Source organism: Panicum virgatum, chromosome 9K, assembly GCF_016808335.1.
Source record: "Panicum virgatum strain AP13 chromosome 9K, P.virgatum_v5, whole genome shotgun sequence".
NCBI lineage: Eukaryota > Viridiplantae > Streptophyta > Magnoliopsida > Poales > Poaceae > Panicum > Panicum virgatum.
In genome coordinates, this window is record NC_053144.1 from 50644678 (window position 1) to 50660390 (window position 15713).

The window sequence follows — 15713 nt, forward strand, 5'->3', positions numbered from 1 at the left end:
TGGAAATACTCATCTCATCAAGTCTCTCAAGCCTACATTAGATTGTCTTCAACCTATTCTACTAATATATAAAAGTGGAAGACTTATGTGGAGCTTGGTAGGTAAAAAAAATCCTACCAAAATATTATATCTGAAATATTGTCAAACTAAGAGAGAGATCTAATGGAATTACCGAGACTAGTCAAAAAGGCCATTGGAAAATAATGTTGGAGAGGGAGAAAGATGAAACACACATATTTAGATAGGTGGACATGTGCAAGTGGCAAATAGATGATCCCGAGATACAAATGAAGTTCTCGTTATCGGATTGCACATGGTTGGAAGATTTGAGTATGGAATAATTCTTCAAAGTAACTTGGAAAATTAATGAAGCCAAAAAGAACTAAGGAGCATTTTATTCTTCTCTTTTATTCTTTTTTTCTTTTCTTTTCTCTTTTTTTTTCATTTTTCTCTTTCTTTCTCTTTTTTTTCTTTCTTTTTACTCCTTAAAACTTTTGATAACATAGAATACTTACCCAGCCATCCCCCATGCTTGAACGAATCCTCGTCCTCGAGTATGAATAGTGGGAGAACCAACTAGCTAGGGTAAGTATCTCAAATTCACCTTCTTCTTCGTAGAACCTCTTGAATCTCAGGGGAGCCTTGTCTCCCAAAACTTTTCTTTATATGGTGCCCTTGATTCTTTTGATTCCGTCGAAATGATAATCCATACTCAAATTGGGTTGTGGTCAAGGAGGTAATCACAAAAAGATATTTTTGGTTTAGGGTGGATATCCAGCGAGGTTTGCAAAATTTCCGAAGTAGAAACTCACAATGCATGGATAAATAGGCTAGCAAAAAGAAGGTTACACAAAAAAAAAACAGAATGACCAGCTTCTTAGTCTCGTACCAAAGAAATCAATCTTAATCCAACTCATCAAAATATAAGTTTGCAATCTAAAGGTTTCATCATGAAAGAATATGTATGTATAGGCTTTGGTAGGTAGAACTTTGCAAGAGATTCACAAATATAGATAGCAAAGGAATTAAATTTTCAAATTAAACAACACAAGGTGTAAGGTCATCGGTAGATTTAAATCAAAGAGCAACATAGAATATGTGGGTTTAGAATTTAGTCATTTAACCTCCACAAATAAAAGAGCCGGTATTTAATCATTTTAATTCCATTTAATTGAGAGCAAATGGTCAAGTCATATACAACATAGCGTAGGTAAAACAAAGCAGTAACTTTCATCACTTTTCCATAAGCAAGAGCATATAAGAATATCATCGTGGTGAGCTCAAGGTGATGGTGGTTATCATTCATTGAAAACAAAAACAAATCTAGGTTGTACTTCTAGTAGCCATGTTATTATACGGAGAGATATACAAAGGTTGCATCTTTGGTTGAAGGCATATATGTACAAGCATTTAGAAAAAGAGAGAGTTGAGGAAGAATTACTATCCTTCTCGATGCTCGTAATGAAGTGTAGCGCGACCTCCTCCATACTTATGCATTGTGCTAAGCATGGAAGAAGAATCATGAGCATCTTGTGGCAACCGTGATTATATTACTCCATGAGATCTTTCTTCCTTGTCCACAAAATCCTCCCCCATGCTTAGCATGATGCTAGACGTGGAAGGAGAAGATGGACCATCTTGTAATTTTTGAAGTTCTTCCCTCATGTGTATGAATATCATCTTTAATGTGTCTTCACCTTTGATGCCTTAATTTCCTTCAACTTCTTCTTTACTAAGTTATGGTCCCAACCCTTGCTTCTCATCGTCGTCGCCCCCTTCAATTCCTCGTTATCCCATTGCTGCCTCATCTTCACGAATTTTTCTTTCAATTTCCAGAACAGAACATATACTGAAACATTGCTCCATTGCGAAGTGCACGAATTTTTCTTTCCAACGAGTATTCATTCGCCTAAAATTGATTCCGAACAAGAGAGTTATGTCCATTTTATCCCAGCGCTGCAATCTGTTCCGAATTTCAGAACGCGCAGCGTCCAAAGTTTTTGCCATATCTCCTTGTACGGGTCTTCAAATTCATTGATCTTGGATGCGTTGGAATGGTAATTTCATGGAGCTTCTGAATATCAACTTTTTATTCCTTGTATGTCTCTGTCTATGCGCAAAATTTGATGAAAACAGCGGGCCTTGCTCTCGAACTCTCGAGATGTTGACGAATTTGATTTATTCTTTGATCACGAATTCATGGGAACGCTTTGTCATGCCTGCAAAACAATTCAAGTGCACAGTCTACCCCCAAGGTGACGGTCGGGAGTAGAAACAAATGCCAACAACCCACCATTCCTAAGATCTCAATTTGTGGCATAGCTAGCTTAGCGAAACTAGTGAGTGTACGTGTGTGCTTGTGTAAATGCAAATGAGAGGAACATATATAAATAAAGACAACGTTTACACCTAGTTCTAAACACCATGTTTACAACTAGGTTACCGAACTTCTCCATAGCCAAAAAGACTTATTTAACCAAGGTCAAAACACCATGTCTATCCCAAGATCAATAGGCCTTCATAGCACAAGAAAAAATAAAGCGCATTGCAAAGCTTATAAACCAACCAAATGCAACCTCATAGCTTGGTAACTAAATGATGATGGTATTCAATCATGTCTAAACACCATGTTTACACAAGATTGCAAAAGGTAAATGCTATCATGATTAGCACTACATAGATAGGAAAGCATACATCCATAAGATTGAGACCAAGCTAGCAAAATGAGTGCATGAACAATGTAATGGATGCAAAGTGCAAATGCAAAGTTAGCGCAAACAGGTGTTAGCGGGGTTGAAAGGACCTTTCGATGTCGTTCCGCAACTAGCTTATTCAAAAACAATTGCTAAGAGTGACAAAAAGCCTCCGCGACACTTAATAAGAAGTGAGGTTTTTGTCAATGAAAAGGTTATTTATCGAAAAAGGATCAAGCAACCGAGCTAACAAGGTTTTAGAAGTAGGTTTATGGGTTTCCTATATTTTTGGCTTAAAACAAAAATTTTGAAGAGAGAGTGTTGGGTATAGAAATTCTATCTAAGATGGTTTCAAAAAAAACTAGAGATAAACAAAAGTTTGATTTTTTTAATAAAAAACATACCCTATGGTTTTGGGATTGCTCTATGAGTGGTTTTCCTAAGGGTTTTAGGATCTCAAAAGCGAGGCTAGTCAATGTTTTTTTAGAAAAAAAAAATTTTATGCAACATGCAATGCAATGTAAGGGTGAGACGAACAACATGTTATGCAATTCAACACGGGGTGGATGAATAAAATGATATGGCATGATGAGGTGGTCTAAAACAAAACAAAAAGTTAGCTTAAGTTAACTAGCCATAAGTTTAGAATCAAAGGGTGGTGCAATGCTTCATAAATCTCTCTAAAAAGACACAAAGAAAAAGACTCAAAACACTAATAGGCACACAAAAAGGTCTACAAGTTTCCCAAGATCAAATAACAAAGTGCTACCTCAATAACATTTAAAATGAACAACATGAAGTTGTGGTTTTTGTTAGAGCAATGGTACAATGTTACTTGATATTCCGATTAAAGAGTGCAATGTAGATGGTCATATATATATATATATATATATATATATATATATATATATATATATATATATATATATATATATATATATATATATAAAATAAAAGATCGGGTTGCCTCCCGCAAAGTGCTTCATTTAAAGTCATAGAGCTCGACTTTCTCACATACCTTCTAATTGATGCGAAGCCATGGTCCTTCATGCGAGAAACCGAAGTGTCCATGCAGCTTGATGTCGCCTCTTGTAATCCATCGTGGTTTGCTTGCAACATCTTCATTTGTCGAAAGTCGACCGTTTGTGCCTTCATTTGCCAATGTCATTGGGGTTCTTCCTCTGCTCCAAGCCTCTGAATTTTATCATGTACGCTTGATGAAAGCATCGCCCAAGCTCCCCTTCATTGTTGTCATCGTCATCTTCTCTATCTTATTCTCATCGCGTTGCTCCTGCCTCTTCTTCATGGAATCTCTCCTGTATACTCAACAGAACATATACCAAAATATAGATCTATTGAAATGTTTATGAAATTACATTTCTAACGAGTGGTCATTCATCTTAAACCGAGTCCAAACGAGAGAGTTATGACCGTTTTACTTTAGCGCTGCGTGCTGTCCAGAAAATTTCAGAGTGCACGACCTTCGATGTTTTGGCCATAACTTCTTGTAGGAAATTTCGATCGACTTCATTCTTGATCCGTTGGAACCGGAACTTCATGGGCCTTTTGAATATCCAAAAATATGCCACTATTTGCTTTTGAGGTCGAGCTGGACATTGATGAGAATAATATCTTCTTGTGAATTCATCCGAAGATGTCAATGATCTCGATCATGTGGTCTTCGGAGCATAGTGTCGTGCATCCCTAGGCTTCAAGGTCATTACCATTGATAACCAAAAAATATCGCGGCTTCAATAATGTGTCTTCTCCGTTGTTCTTGTTTTACCCAAGGCGTCGGGATTAGAAGATGCTCCTGTGCTTCGTGTTGATGATCCGAACGGTTTCCTTCCTTGATAGCATCACTCGATTAAAAGTATATCGAGCATCCCACTAGAGAAGATAGGTGGTGTCGTGGTTCTTCTAATCTTGTTGCCTCCATCTTCGGTTAACTTCAAATCATCATCTTTTGTGTACACAGCCTTCCAATCATCCTTTGACATCATCATCACCTTCTTCGTCGGTTGCTACTGCCTCTGTTCTCGTTGAATTCCCCTTTATCTAGTGCAGATAATGTACCAAACTTCTACTCCATTGCAAGGTGCAACAAATTATCTTTCCAACAAGTGGTTATTCGCCCCGATTGGACTCCGGATAAAGAAGTTATGCTTGTTTTATTACGGCGTTGTAATCTGTCCACAGGGATTTCAGAACGCGCAGTGTTGAAAGATTTTATCATAACTCTTCACACCGATCTCCAAAACTGATGGTTCTTGATCCGTTGGAAAGAAGACTTGATGGAGCTTCAAAATAATCTATTAATTTCTCATGGTACTTCTCTGATCTTGGACAAAAAACTCATCACAACAGTAACACTTCATAGATGATGATGATCGCACGATTTTCTTCGCGGTCATGCTTCATACCTATTGCTTGAACAAACAATTCTTCCCAAAAACATCAATCTTTAAAATCAATTGACACGGCGGTGTACCTTATTTATCATCTTTTGCTTTGGGGAGTGGGGACTCGATAGTGGATGCTGGGCCACTAACAAAAGTTAGCACCTACCACTAAAGAGCGAATCTTGATGTTGTTGCCGTCATGTCGATGTGGACGTTGTTGATGTTCCATATCGAGGTTCCTCGATCATCTTGTTGCCGATTGTTGAAATTTGTTGAAGTGGACCATGGACTTCTCGAAGTCCAAGTTTGGTGTCTAGCTTTTTGCACATGCTTTCAAGGACACAAACAAGAAAATAAGGGTATATGCAATAATAAAAATTAGGGTTAGTCCAAAAAAACTAGATAGATCGCCCTAGGGTTCGAGTTGCCGATCCCCGGCAACGGCGCCAGAAAAGCTTGTTGACGCTTCTTAAAGCGCCAATTTACGTACCGCAAGTGCACGGATCGTGGTAGTTTTTCCCTTAGAGTACTCCCCCAAGGTTTATCATCCGTGGATCGGAAGCGAAACGACTAGGGTTACCATCTAATCTATCAAATGTATCCTAAACATGAAGAGAAGATTGAATATAATTTGAACACTTGATAGATATGAATGAAGCATAAGTGTTCATCACACCCACAACCGTAGATGAGATAACATAACCAAGGAGCTAGTGCCTATAGTCTCTAGGTACCGTTCTAGTGAAAAAGGTGATCAAAGCATAGGTTGCATCTCAACTAAAGGTATACGAAATCATCTCTCAGAAAGGCAGCTCGCAAGCGGCCTACTTTCCCAAGGTCGCCGGTGCGAGGTGCGTGTCGACGCCTAAGGTTTCCCAAAGCTTTACCCCAAACTCCCATGGTACTCGCCATCGATCCTATTCCACATCATGTCGTCGCTAGAACTTTTCCCTCCGCCATGCTGTCACCACACTAGGGTAATCAACCACTAGCTAAAACATGCTACCTCAACGTATCCGCAAGATGTAGACTAATTACCACGAATAGATCTAATCTTACTATGAACATATGGATGCATTACATATGAGAAAGAAAGCATGCATTGAAGTAGACCAAAGTCGAGACAACTAGAATAAAGAGTAGATTGATATCACCATCGTGTGTGTACATACCCCGACGAATGTTGGGGATGACTCTCGAACCCCACCATGGCACAACCTCGCAGGGAGGCCATGGCGGCTAGGGGTGGCCTAAGCCATCTCCTAGGTACCATCGAAGACTTGCGGCGGCCGTCGTCTCCCTCCGGTCTTAGCTCTAGGTTTTCGTCGAGTTCTGGGTGGATTGGATCCCCTCCGTTGGGCACCTAGGGGGTTGTATTTATGCCCTTGGGGAGCCTTGGGGCGTGTTCCACCTTGCCTTGCACGAGATCTTCCTTGGGAGAGAAGCAAACTTGGTTTCCATAAAATCAGCCTCGTCCAGATTTTCCTGTTTCGCAGCCCTTCCTTGCCGACACCATATCTCCTATGTCCGGACTCTAAATAATGCAAATTATGTGTCCAAATTATGTTCCACGAAATTATCTCCAACTTTGGTATTCATTGATTTCCTTGGAAACGAAGATAAGATCCCCAAAACAGCCTCGGAAGAAAATCTGTCTGATTTGGGACTTGTCTGCGCAGTAGGTATTTCTGGGGCCATATCTCCTAGCTCCTTGACCCGAATTGGGCCTTCCATATGTCCAAATCGAATCTCTCATCGATGCCCACAACTTTGGTATTCAACCTTTTTCCATTAGAGGCCGTTTAAGTCTCTGAATCCGCACCGAAAGATTATGCTGTTTGCGGGAATTTCTCTCGGGCTGAGTTAATCTCATGGGTAAACCTCCAAATCTCAAGCCCATCTTCCTCCATGTGGCTTTTCTCGACATTTTGACTTCCTTCACCTTTACATGTGGGCTTTAGACGTCATTATCTCCGCGATTTAGATAGGGGTGCTTGTCGTCCAAGCTCCAGCATCTTCTGTTTAAGTCCCCAGAGTTTTATGGCTTTGTGCTTTGGTCCTTGGGCTCTCTTGGAAGGTGGATGTGCATGAATGGGCTTCGAATCAACATGGGCTTTGGTCCTTCCTTTGGGCTTTGGCCTTCGTCTTTCTCCGTGTTAGTACTCGAGCACGGGCCTCATCATTTCATGCTCCAAAATAGGTCAAAAACCTACAAAAACGAAGTTCCTCCAAAATATATGTGCAAATGTGAAAATGACCAATAATTAGACCGGGGTTAGGACGGTTAGTGATTTTAATATTAAATTCATGCCATTATCAAGGATAAACAAGGGATAAAATGGGTACTTAAGGAGCGCCAACAGCATCCAACACATATTAAATTTTCTTCTTGGTCTTTCCTCTTACAATACCTCTGCAGATATGCTTCTTTATTCTCTGCAACTCACATCAAACACTTTATGGATACTCAGTCTAACTCCTACTTTAACCATCCATTCTTTCATCGGCTTCGTTGGCCCTTCTCTTGGCTTGCTTTACCAATTGTTTCTTGGGCTGCTTGCTTCTTTTAGACTGAAGATATTTGGAAGAGATACTCCAATACTCGAGGTTTATAGTCTGAGTACTGTCTTCATCTTGGGCGACTTCTTCTAGGACTGAATCTTGGGTAAATATTGATATCTGAATGGTAATGTTGTCTTGCTTCCGCTGTCATTAAACTATCTTCTTGGAGACACTGACAACCATAATGCTCGCAGCACTGACATGTTTCTGGAATCTTACCAACCTGATGTTGTTCTTCTATCAGCGGGTTTGGTGCTTCATGGTTCCTCTTACGCTTTACATTGTTCCATGCGTCAGCAACTTGCCTCTTTACTGGTCCGGTGAGAACTTCTGCCTTGGTCATCTCCATGTTACATGGGGTTGGTGTTTTAGACTGCAACCTTCCTTGTAAGACACGAGCTTGAATAGCTAACAGCTCCTCTTTATCGAACGCTGGCAGACCAGTTGGGACTTGATTATTACAGTTATCAGGGTTGTTGCTCCTAGGAAATGAGGCTTGCTTTGTGACATGCTGTTGGATGTTGATCCTGATTGAAACCATCGCTTGTACTCCCTGAGTTTGTGATGGGATGTTGAGGTCTTCTTTCTCCTTTCTGCTGGGACTCACCATCTAGTTGCGTGGTAAGGATAAGGTCAATAGAGAGAATGAAAAAGAAAGATCGAATTAACAAGGCAAAATCCATGATACCCTCTTCAACTCTTGGTGGTCGCAACTTAAAGAAATCAAGGTGGAGAGGAGAAAGACATGAGGGTAACAAAAAGGAAAAGAGAGCATTCTTGTCTTCAGTTTCTTTCATTTGTTGATCATTGTAGACGAGTGTTACCATAAACTTCTTTCTTGACATCCTTTAAAGGATTAGGTAGAAAGACAAAGGATAACCAGGAGGGAGAGGTATAAAAGAAGAACTCATCTAGGCAACTGATGTCATTGTTGGTAGAAGACCCACAGTACACCAACAATCATTACAAAGATACGAATCAGACAAGGCCATAAAGTCAAGTATCATCATGCAAACACAAAATTTCACCAGTCAACACAGTTTAAGGAACGATGCTAAACATTGTTAATAGGGTTAGAAGGGGTCATCCTAAGCATGGTTATCTCTTCCAGCTTCGTCATTGATGACATGTCTCTCATCCAGCTTGTTTGGCGTTGACTCCTGCTTCGAGATTGTAGTGGTAGTGAGAGTGTCACAATCTTGCTCAGGCTTGATTCTTAGAAAGTGCTCTGAATTCTTCATCCAACATGAGCAAGAATGTGAGCAGATAGTGCAGTTTCCAATGGTTTCGACTTGACTCCTCCTAACGAACTAGCAACTCCGTTCTTCGGATGACTTGGATCTTCAGATGACTTGGACTGGCATTAGGATACGTAGCACGAATCATCTAAATAATTTTGAAACGGAAGAGATACTTTGGAATTCAAGTCAAGAGATGAATCCAAAGCAATATTTATTTGAAAAGAAGAGGAGAGGCTCAACGGAGAAAGCTAGAGAAAATAAAGAAAAGAAGGATATATCAACAAAGATAAATTTTTAAGAAAATCAAGGAGTGTCCAGGAGAGAGAAAGATAAACGAAAGGATTGAGGGTGTTGAGAAACAACAAAGGTTAATTGACCAAGAATTGATTATCAAAAAGAAAATTTACCAAGAGGACAATGGGTCAATAGGAAGTTTAAGATTTTTTTTACATTTGCAAACGAGAAAGTGCAAATGATAAGATAGATAGGTGAGAAAAAGATTGTCAAGGTTGATTGAGGAAATAAAATAGTTAGGGAGAGAGAATACTCAATGGAGGGGGTCAAAGAGCAAGCAGGAATAGATTTGATATCCAAAGAAACCTCAGAACACGGCCATTGCTAACTAGGCTTACGTCCTACAGTCGATACAACTCTGATACCACTACTGTCACACTCGGTTTTAAGAGGAGAACCGAATGCATAACTATATGTATGCCAGGATCAAGTTTCATACATATAGAGATATTATAAGTGAATAATCAGCAACAGTATCACGAAAAAGAGAAATACAACAAATAAAAGACTATCAGAGTTATACAGTTTATCCTGGAAACGAAGGCTTCATACTTCACAGGCAATCGACTGAGGGTTGCGTACGCCTAGAACTCAGCATCATCTTCAAAATACTTCTCACACCTTCTCCTTCTGAGCAGCAGTAAGCAAGGGTGAGTACACTTATGGTTGGTACTCAGCAAGGCCACAAGAAATAACCAGAAAGTGATTTAAATCCATCTTTAAGTTTATTAATCATGTGAGGGTCCAAGCCGCTCTTGACCGTGAGCACGGCTAACCGGTTAGTTTTAACTCTGCAGAGATTGTACACTTTCACCACAATTCGCGTAAAAGTTCCGAAGAACTTTGAACCCAACCACGCATGTGCTAGCTAGGCACAATACCACACTTCCGAGGTGTGATTGCATAGGGACATTATGAGGCCTTTCCGAAGAATCACTATATGTACACACTGGTCCCTTTTTCTGCGGTGCCTCAGAAGACGAAGCTTCCTTCACCCGCTCCTCAAAGCACGATAACCTGAAAAATCCACCAATCACCGCCCTAGCACGACATATAGATCATCTAGTTACTTAGCCAAGACCAGAGCCATATAGTATTGTGGTTGTACGGTTTTCTTGGGTGGTTCTCCATGTTTCAATTAAATAAAGTATTCTCATAAATAAGCATAGATAGAAAGATGGTTAGGGTCACTTGCCTTTCTCCAACGAAAAGCTACTCTTACTGCTCTTCAGCTTTTGCTCACTTGGAACTCTTGATCTTTAATCTTCGAATGGCGATCCTTCTACTCGGAGCAATCATCGGGCAAACATACAAAGCAAACAAGAAGATGCATCTAAGAACAATACACCAAAACAAAAGAAAGGCTTTAAAAGAACGTACTAACGGATAGGGCTCGTTGCTATGGTTACGGAGGCACAAGAAACGCGGAAAACAGAACTAAACGATGATTCTATGGGATAAACGATGCTTCAGGGATCTAGTCGCAATTAACAATAGAGTTAAGAGCTAACAGAAAAGATTCGTAAGACACAATAAAGTGTGCTCATAGAGGATAAAAAGGATATAAAGCTATTGCACACGTCACAAGGATCACGCGAGCGCGAGAATCGATGAAAACGGAGTTAAAACATGAAAGATATGGCTAAAACAGTGCACCAGGGACTTGTTTGTGAGAGTTTTGAACTTCCAGGGGCTAACTCTAAAGAAACCAAGGACTTATACATAATTAAACCTTAATCGCAGGGTCTAACATGCAAAAACTCGAGCTCTGGATGGCGGGTTGGATTTTAGAAAAGCTCAGGGGTTAAAACATAAAAGGGAGGGCCGTTTTGTAATTATTTTTGAACTAGAGGGGACTACTGGTTGATTTCGGAAAAAGTGGACGGCTCTTTTGCAAAAACACCATGGCTGACCGGTATTTGATAGGTTTGACTCAGGATGGATCTAATCTCGGCCGTTGGATCTGATCTAGACGGCTCGGGTTCGATGGGGCGGGTTGGCGGCGGCGCAAGGCTGCCGGCGGCGAGCTAGGCGGCGGCGCATTGCCGGTGTGTCGCGTCTACGCGATTCCGGCCCCGATTCAACTTGGTCTTGCTCTGGGAGCACGCGCGCAGCACGGCGAACGCATCTAGGGCAGCGGCTCGAGCTAAAGCGGACGGGGTAGTGCTTGCGGCGACGCAAGGAGGAAGGGCGGCGACGGCGAGCTATCTCGCGCGAAGGAGAGGGTAAAGGAGAGGGAAAAGGGGCCGGTGAGAGTTCTCACTACGACGCGGTGCTCCGGCGGCAGCTTTTGGAGGCGAGGGAGCGACTGGACGACGGTGCGGCGATTGGCTCCGAGCTCGGCAACAATGGCGGCTCGCGAGCTAGGGTTTCGCGAGGGCGTGGCGACTGCGGCTCGGTTGGATGGGTTCACGGGGTGCGGGCGGCGCCTTTTATAGGCCGGGGCCGAGGCCCTTGGCGTGCGCGCCAAGGCGCAGCGCAGAACTCGGGCGGCGGCCGGACTCTGCGGAGTCCGTGGCACACACGGGAGGAGGAAGAAGGAAGGCCTGACGGCGGGGCCCGCGTGGCAGAGAGTGAGAGGGGAGAGGGGCGCCGGATTGGGCCAGAAGAAGGGAGTGGGCCGGCTGGGCTGCAGCGGAGGAGAAGAAGAAAGAAGAAGCTGGGCTGGTGGTTGGGGCTTTGGGCCTAGGAGGGGAAGGAAATAGAAAAGTTTTGCATCTTTTTTAAAATGATTCTAATCAATTCAATTCAAATTCAAATTCAAGAGAATTTAAACTTGAGTTGAACAACAAGCAATGGAATAATGCATTGCGGCATGAATGCAACACAAAAGAACAACCTTATTTAATTATAAAAAAACAAACAATCTATTTTATTTTACACTAAATTCTCTGTAAAGACCATAAGTGTTGAACAATTTTTTTTAAAATTACAAGAAAATTGTTGTTTTTTTATTTTAATCACATCCTGAAATCCAAAAATTTCAGGGTGTGACATAAACTCTTTTTGAGATGAGGATTTCACACTAGAAGAACTGTAGTTGCACATCTAGATAGCTTGTTTTAGTTTAAGTTTTTGTGCAAACTAGTTGGAGTCATAGATTAAGATTTTAGAGTGCTTAATTCACCCCCTTCCCCTCTTAGGCTAGAACGCCCGATCACTTTCAGTGCGGCTTGTGTTGATGTCCCAATCCGACTGGTCTAAGTGGTTTCGAGTTGAGTTCCTTTTTAGCGCGCGTCGATATCCCAATCCAACCCACCTGTGTTTGTTTGTTTCGTGCTTTTTTTCCTTTTTGTTGCCTAGTCATGTCCTTCCAAGAATATAATCTTGTATTTTTTCTATTACATCAATTGAAATTCAGTCGTCAAGTGTTGTTCCTTTAAATAAAAAAACTAATGCGAGTATCTATCCTACCTCCAATCCTCCCTGGTAATGTCGCCTGGCACTTCACGGAGCCCCATCTCACATCGATGCAGATGCGCTAGTGCTGTGGGTTTTGTTTTTGAAATGCTGCACTTGAGTTCTTAACACTCAAATTTGTCAGCAAGATGTACTGTACGTCATAATATATATAAAAAGATGCACTGTACATTATGTGTTCCTCTGCTGGTCCTCTCTCTCTTCACTGCACCACCTCACCACTGAACTTCACATGCATGCTACTGAATTTGCGTACCCCCTGGATCCTGTTTTGACAAATGTTTTCTTTACTCGTTGTCTTGTTTTATTGTAAAGGTGAGAGTTTACCAGAGAAAATTTGTGCATTAGAAACTGAACTAAAAATTTGTACGTGGCTTAGGCTTTCACTACTTCTGAATCCTTTTTGATCACTTCTTCGTCTTTGGCGCTTTGTCGTCCCGTGCGGCAGAAACTTCGCTTAGTTCCGCCGTCGCCTGCCTCTCGCAGTCCAACTCTGAGTCCTGCTCTTTGGTGTCTTTGCGTTGTTGTTGATCTCTGTCCTTGCCCCATAGCAGCATGTAAAGCCCCAGAATCACAAGGACCCCTCCAATTATGCTGCGGATCGATGTATCAGCAGCATGAAGATCAATGAAATATATCTGATCATGTGGCTAGCCCCAGTATAACCCATGGGAATCGAGGGTAACAATGAGATGCATTTCATACCTCCCGACGTACAGATTTTCACCAAAGATGAAGTAGGCCAGGGTGGTCACCATGACCGTCAAGAGGGGGTTGAACATGGTAACAAACACGGGGCCTTTCTTCTTGTTGCACCACAGCTGAATGATAACCGTCAAGCCATTGCAGGCGATTCCCTGAAGAATTCAATTCGTAGACACCATGTATCAGGGGAGCTTTGCATTGGGTGATGCCATGCATGCTTACAAGTCACATACCGTGTACACGATGCACCAGAACTTGACGCCGAAGCCTATGAGCCAATCGTCCAGGTTGCGCTGCATAAACGCCGCGAAAACCGCCGACTGCATCCCTCCAACCATCGACATCCATGCCGTCAGCGACAGCTTGGCCGGGTACCTCTTTATAGACGACGCCTGCCACCATTTTTGGACCCAAATTATAAAAATATTAAATAAATAAAAATTATTTTTCTCTCTCATCTCTATCTCTCTCTCTCTCTCTCTCTAAAATAATCTTTCTTGAACTAGTGATGAAGTTCCTGTGTAGTAGGAGAAACTAGTAAGCAAATGTCATCTTTTGCATGCCATTAGTTTTTGCTCGTTGTTGTAGGAGCTGGAAGAGGTACCTGCAAGATGAAGCAGAGTGACCAGCATATGCAGCTGGCCACCGCAAGGAGTGATCCTTTCACCCAGCTCTCGTGCGCCACCGCGACGCCGCTGCTGCCGTGTATCTGAATAGGCGCCTTCCAGAGGCTCTTCACCGCCGCTCCTTTGTACAGGCTTATGGTGGTCACCCCGGCGAACGACACCATGGCACCTGCAATTTTCGAGAGCCCTCGCAGGCTCCTGACGTGTACGATCTCCATCCCGAGGATGATGGCGATGATAAACGTGATTGAAGCGACGGCGTTAACCATGGAGGCGACAAAAGTTGGAGACGTGTACTTCAGGCTCGAGAAGAACATGTTCAGCGTTAAGCTTCCCCTGCAAGGCCAAGAGAAAGGGGATGTCGACCATGCCAATTTTCTAAAAAAAGAATTGCAAGGCCTTTTTTACTTTCTTTTTGGAAAGAACAGACGTGCATGTTCTTACCCCAGAAGTGACAGTACAAATATCTCCAGAAACAGCATGAGTGTCATCTTGGGCCTCAACTTCCTGCAGAAAAAAAAAGACACCAAAAGGACAGAACAGTGAGCAGGCTTAGCTAGGTTCAGACTTGAGACCATGTGTGTGTATCGTTGAGCTTATTAAGAACGACGCCGTGTTCTGATTACTTCTCGTAGAAGTAGGCGAACGGCCACAGGACACCAGCGACAAGGAGGTGGCGGTAGGTGACATAGACGTAGGGGTTGAGCCCCCGGTTGAACGCAGCCTCGGTGATGAAGTAGAGGAGCGTGAAGAAGAGCTGCGCCAGGACCATCAGAGCGTGAGGCGTGTACCTCATCCACACCGGCCCACCCATCCCTGCCGGGCTCGGAGGCGCCATTATTTCTTACTGCTGGCTAGCGTGATGTACTATATATACTACCGATGATGTGTGTGTGTGTCTCCACAAATTCAGAGCTGGATCAGTGATTCCAAGATCAGATGGGCCTATCCCCCCATGGCTATATATACAGGCAGGGTTGCGGCAATCCGTACGGTGGCTTCCACTGTGATAGCCTCTGGTATGTGTGTGTGTGTGTGTGTGTGTGTGTAGTTATGTACGGTGGTGTCTGCCTGAACTCTCACGGCGACAGCCAAAGCCAACGGCAGCACAAGGAAATTCTTCACACAATTAGGTAAGCTCTTCTCTTTCAGCTCCTTGTCCTTGACTAGGCTAGAAAATCAAAGGACTAGTTTTTTCAGAAACTGAACCGTAAAGACGGAACACTATGTGCCATGGCCAGAAAGCAGAAGTTTTTATGCATAAGAGTTTAAGACGGTTTCCTTTTACCGCTATTCTTCAGCACCTAGAGTTACAAATGGAGCACCCACTTATAAACCCCTCCTAATGCGTAATGCTCTTTTACTTTCAGCCGCCAATTGCTTTATTCCTTGGTTGGATTCATCCAGGGTGCCACCGATGGTTGTCACCTTCCTTTCAGGGAAGTTTGTTTCCTCCCGTTCTTTCCATTAGAAGAACAGGTAGGGTTACTGGCCATACAGAAGATCGAAGCGTGCTAACGCATTACTCAGATATATACTCAAAGGCATGTGCCTCGAAAGATATGAGTGAAATGTATACACAGACCGAAGCGTCCTGACGCATTGTTCCAGTATCGCTTTATCTATCTATTATATTATTAAGGGAGTGTTAAAAGAAACTACCACGTCCGCTGAGAAGGTCTAGAAATTCTCACATTAATTTAAAAAAGAGAAGGATTTGTACCGTTGAATTTTATGAAGATCTAACAGTTCAAACTAACTCAAGAGTCC

At 42.4% G+C, this 15713-nt stretch overlaps 1 protein-coding gene across 1 annotated transcript; it reads right to left on the reverse strand.

The window, feature by feature from the left end:
- Positions 1-12818: 12818 nt before the first annotated feature.
- LOC120648771 (WAT1-related protein At1g43650-like) lies at positions 12819-14833 on the reverse strand. Its single transcript, XM_039925438.1, has 6 exons — positions 14570-14833; positions 14388-14450; positions 13922-14279; positions 13551-13709; positions 13318-13469; positions 12819-13206 (listed from the first exon to the last, which is right to left on the reverse strand). The coding sequence occupies exons 1-6, from the start codon at positions 14779-14781 to the stop codon at positions 13020-13022; spliced, it is 1131 nt and encodes a 376-aa protein (XP_039781372.1). The 5' UTR covers positions 14782-14833; the 3' UTR covers positions 12819-13019.
- Positions 14834-15713: the final 880 nt, after the last annotated feature.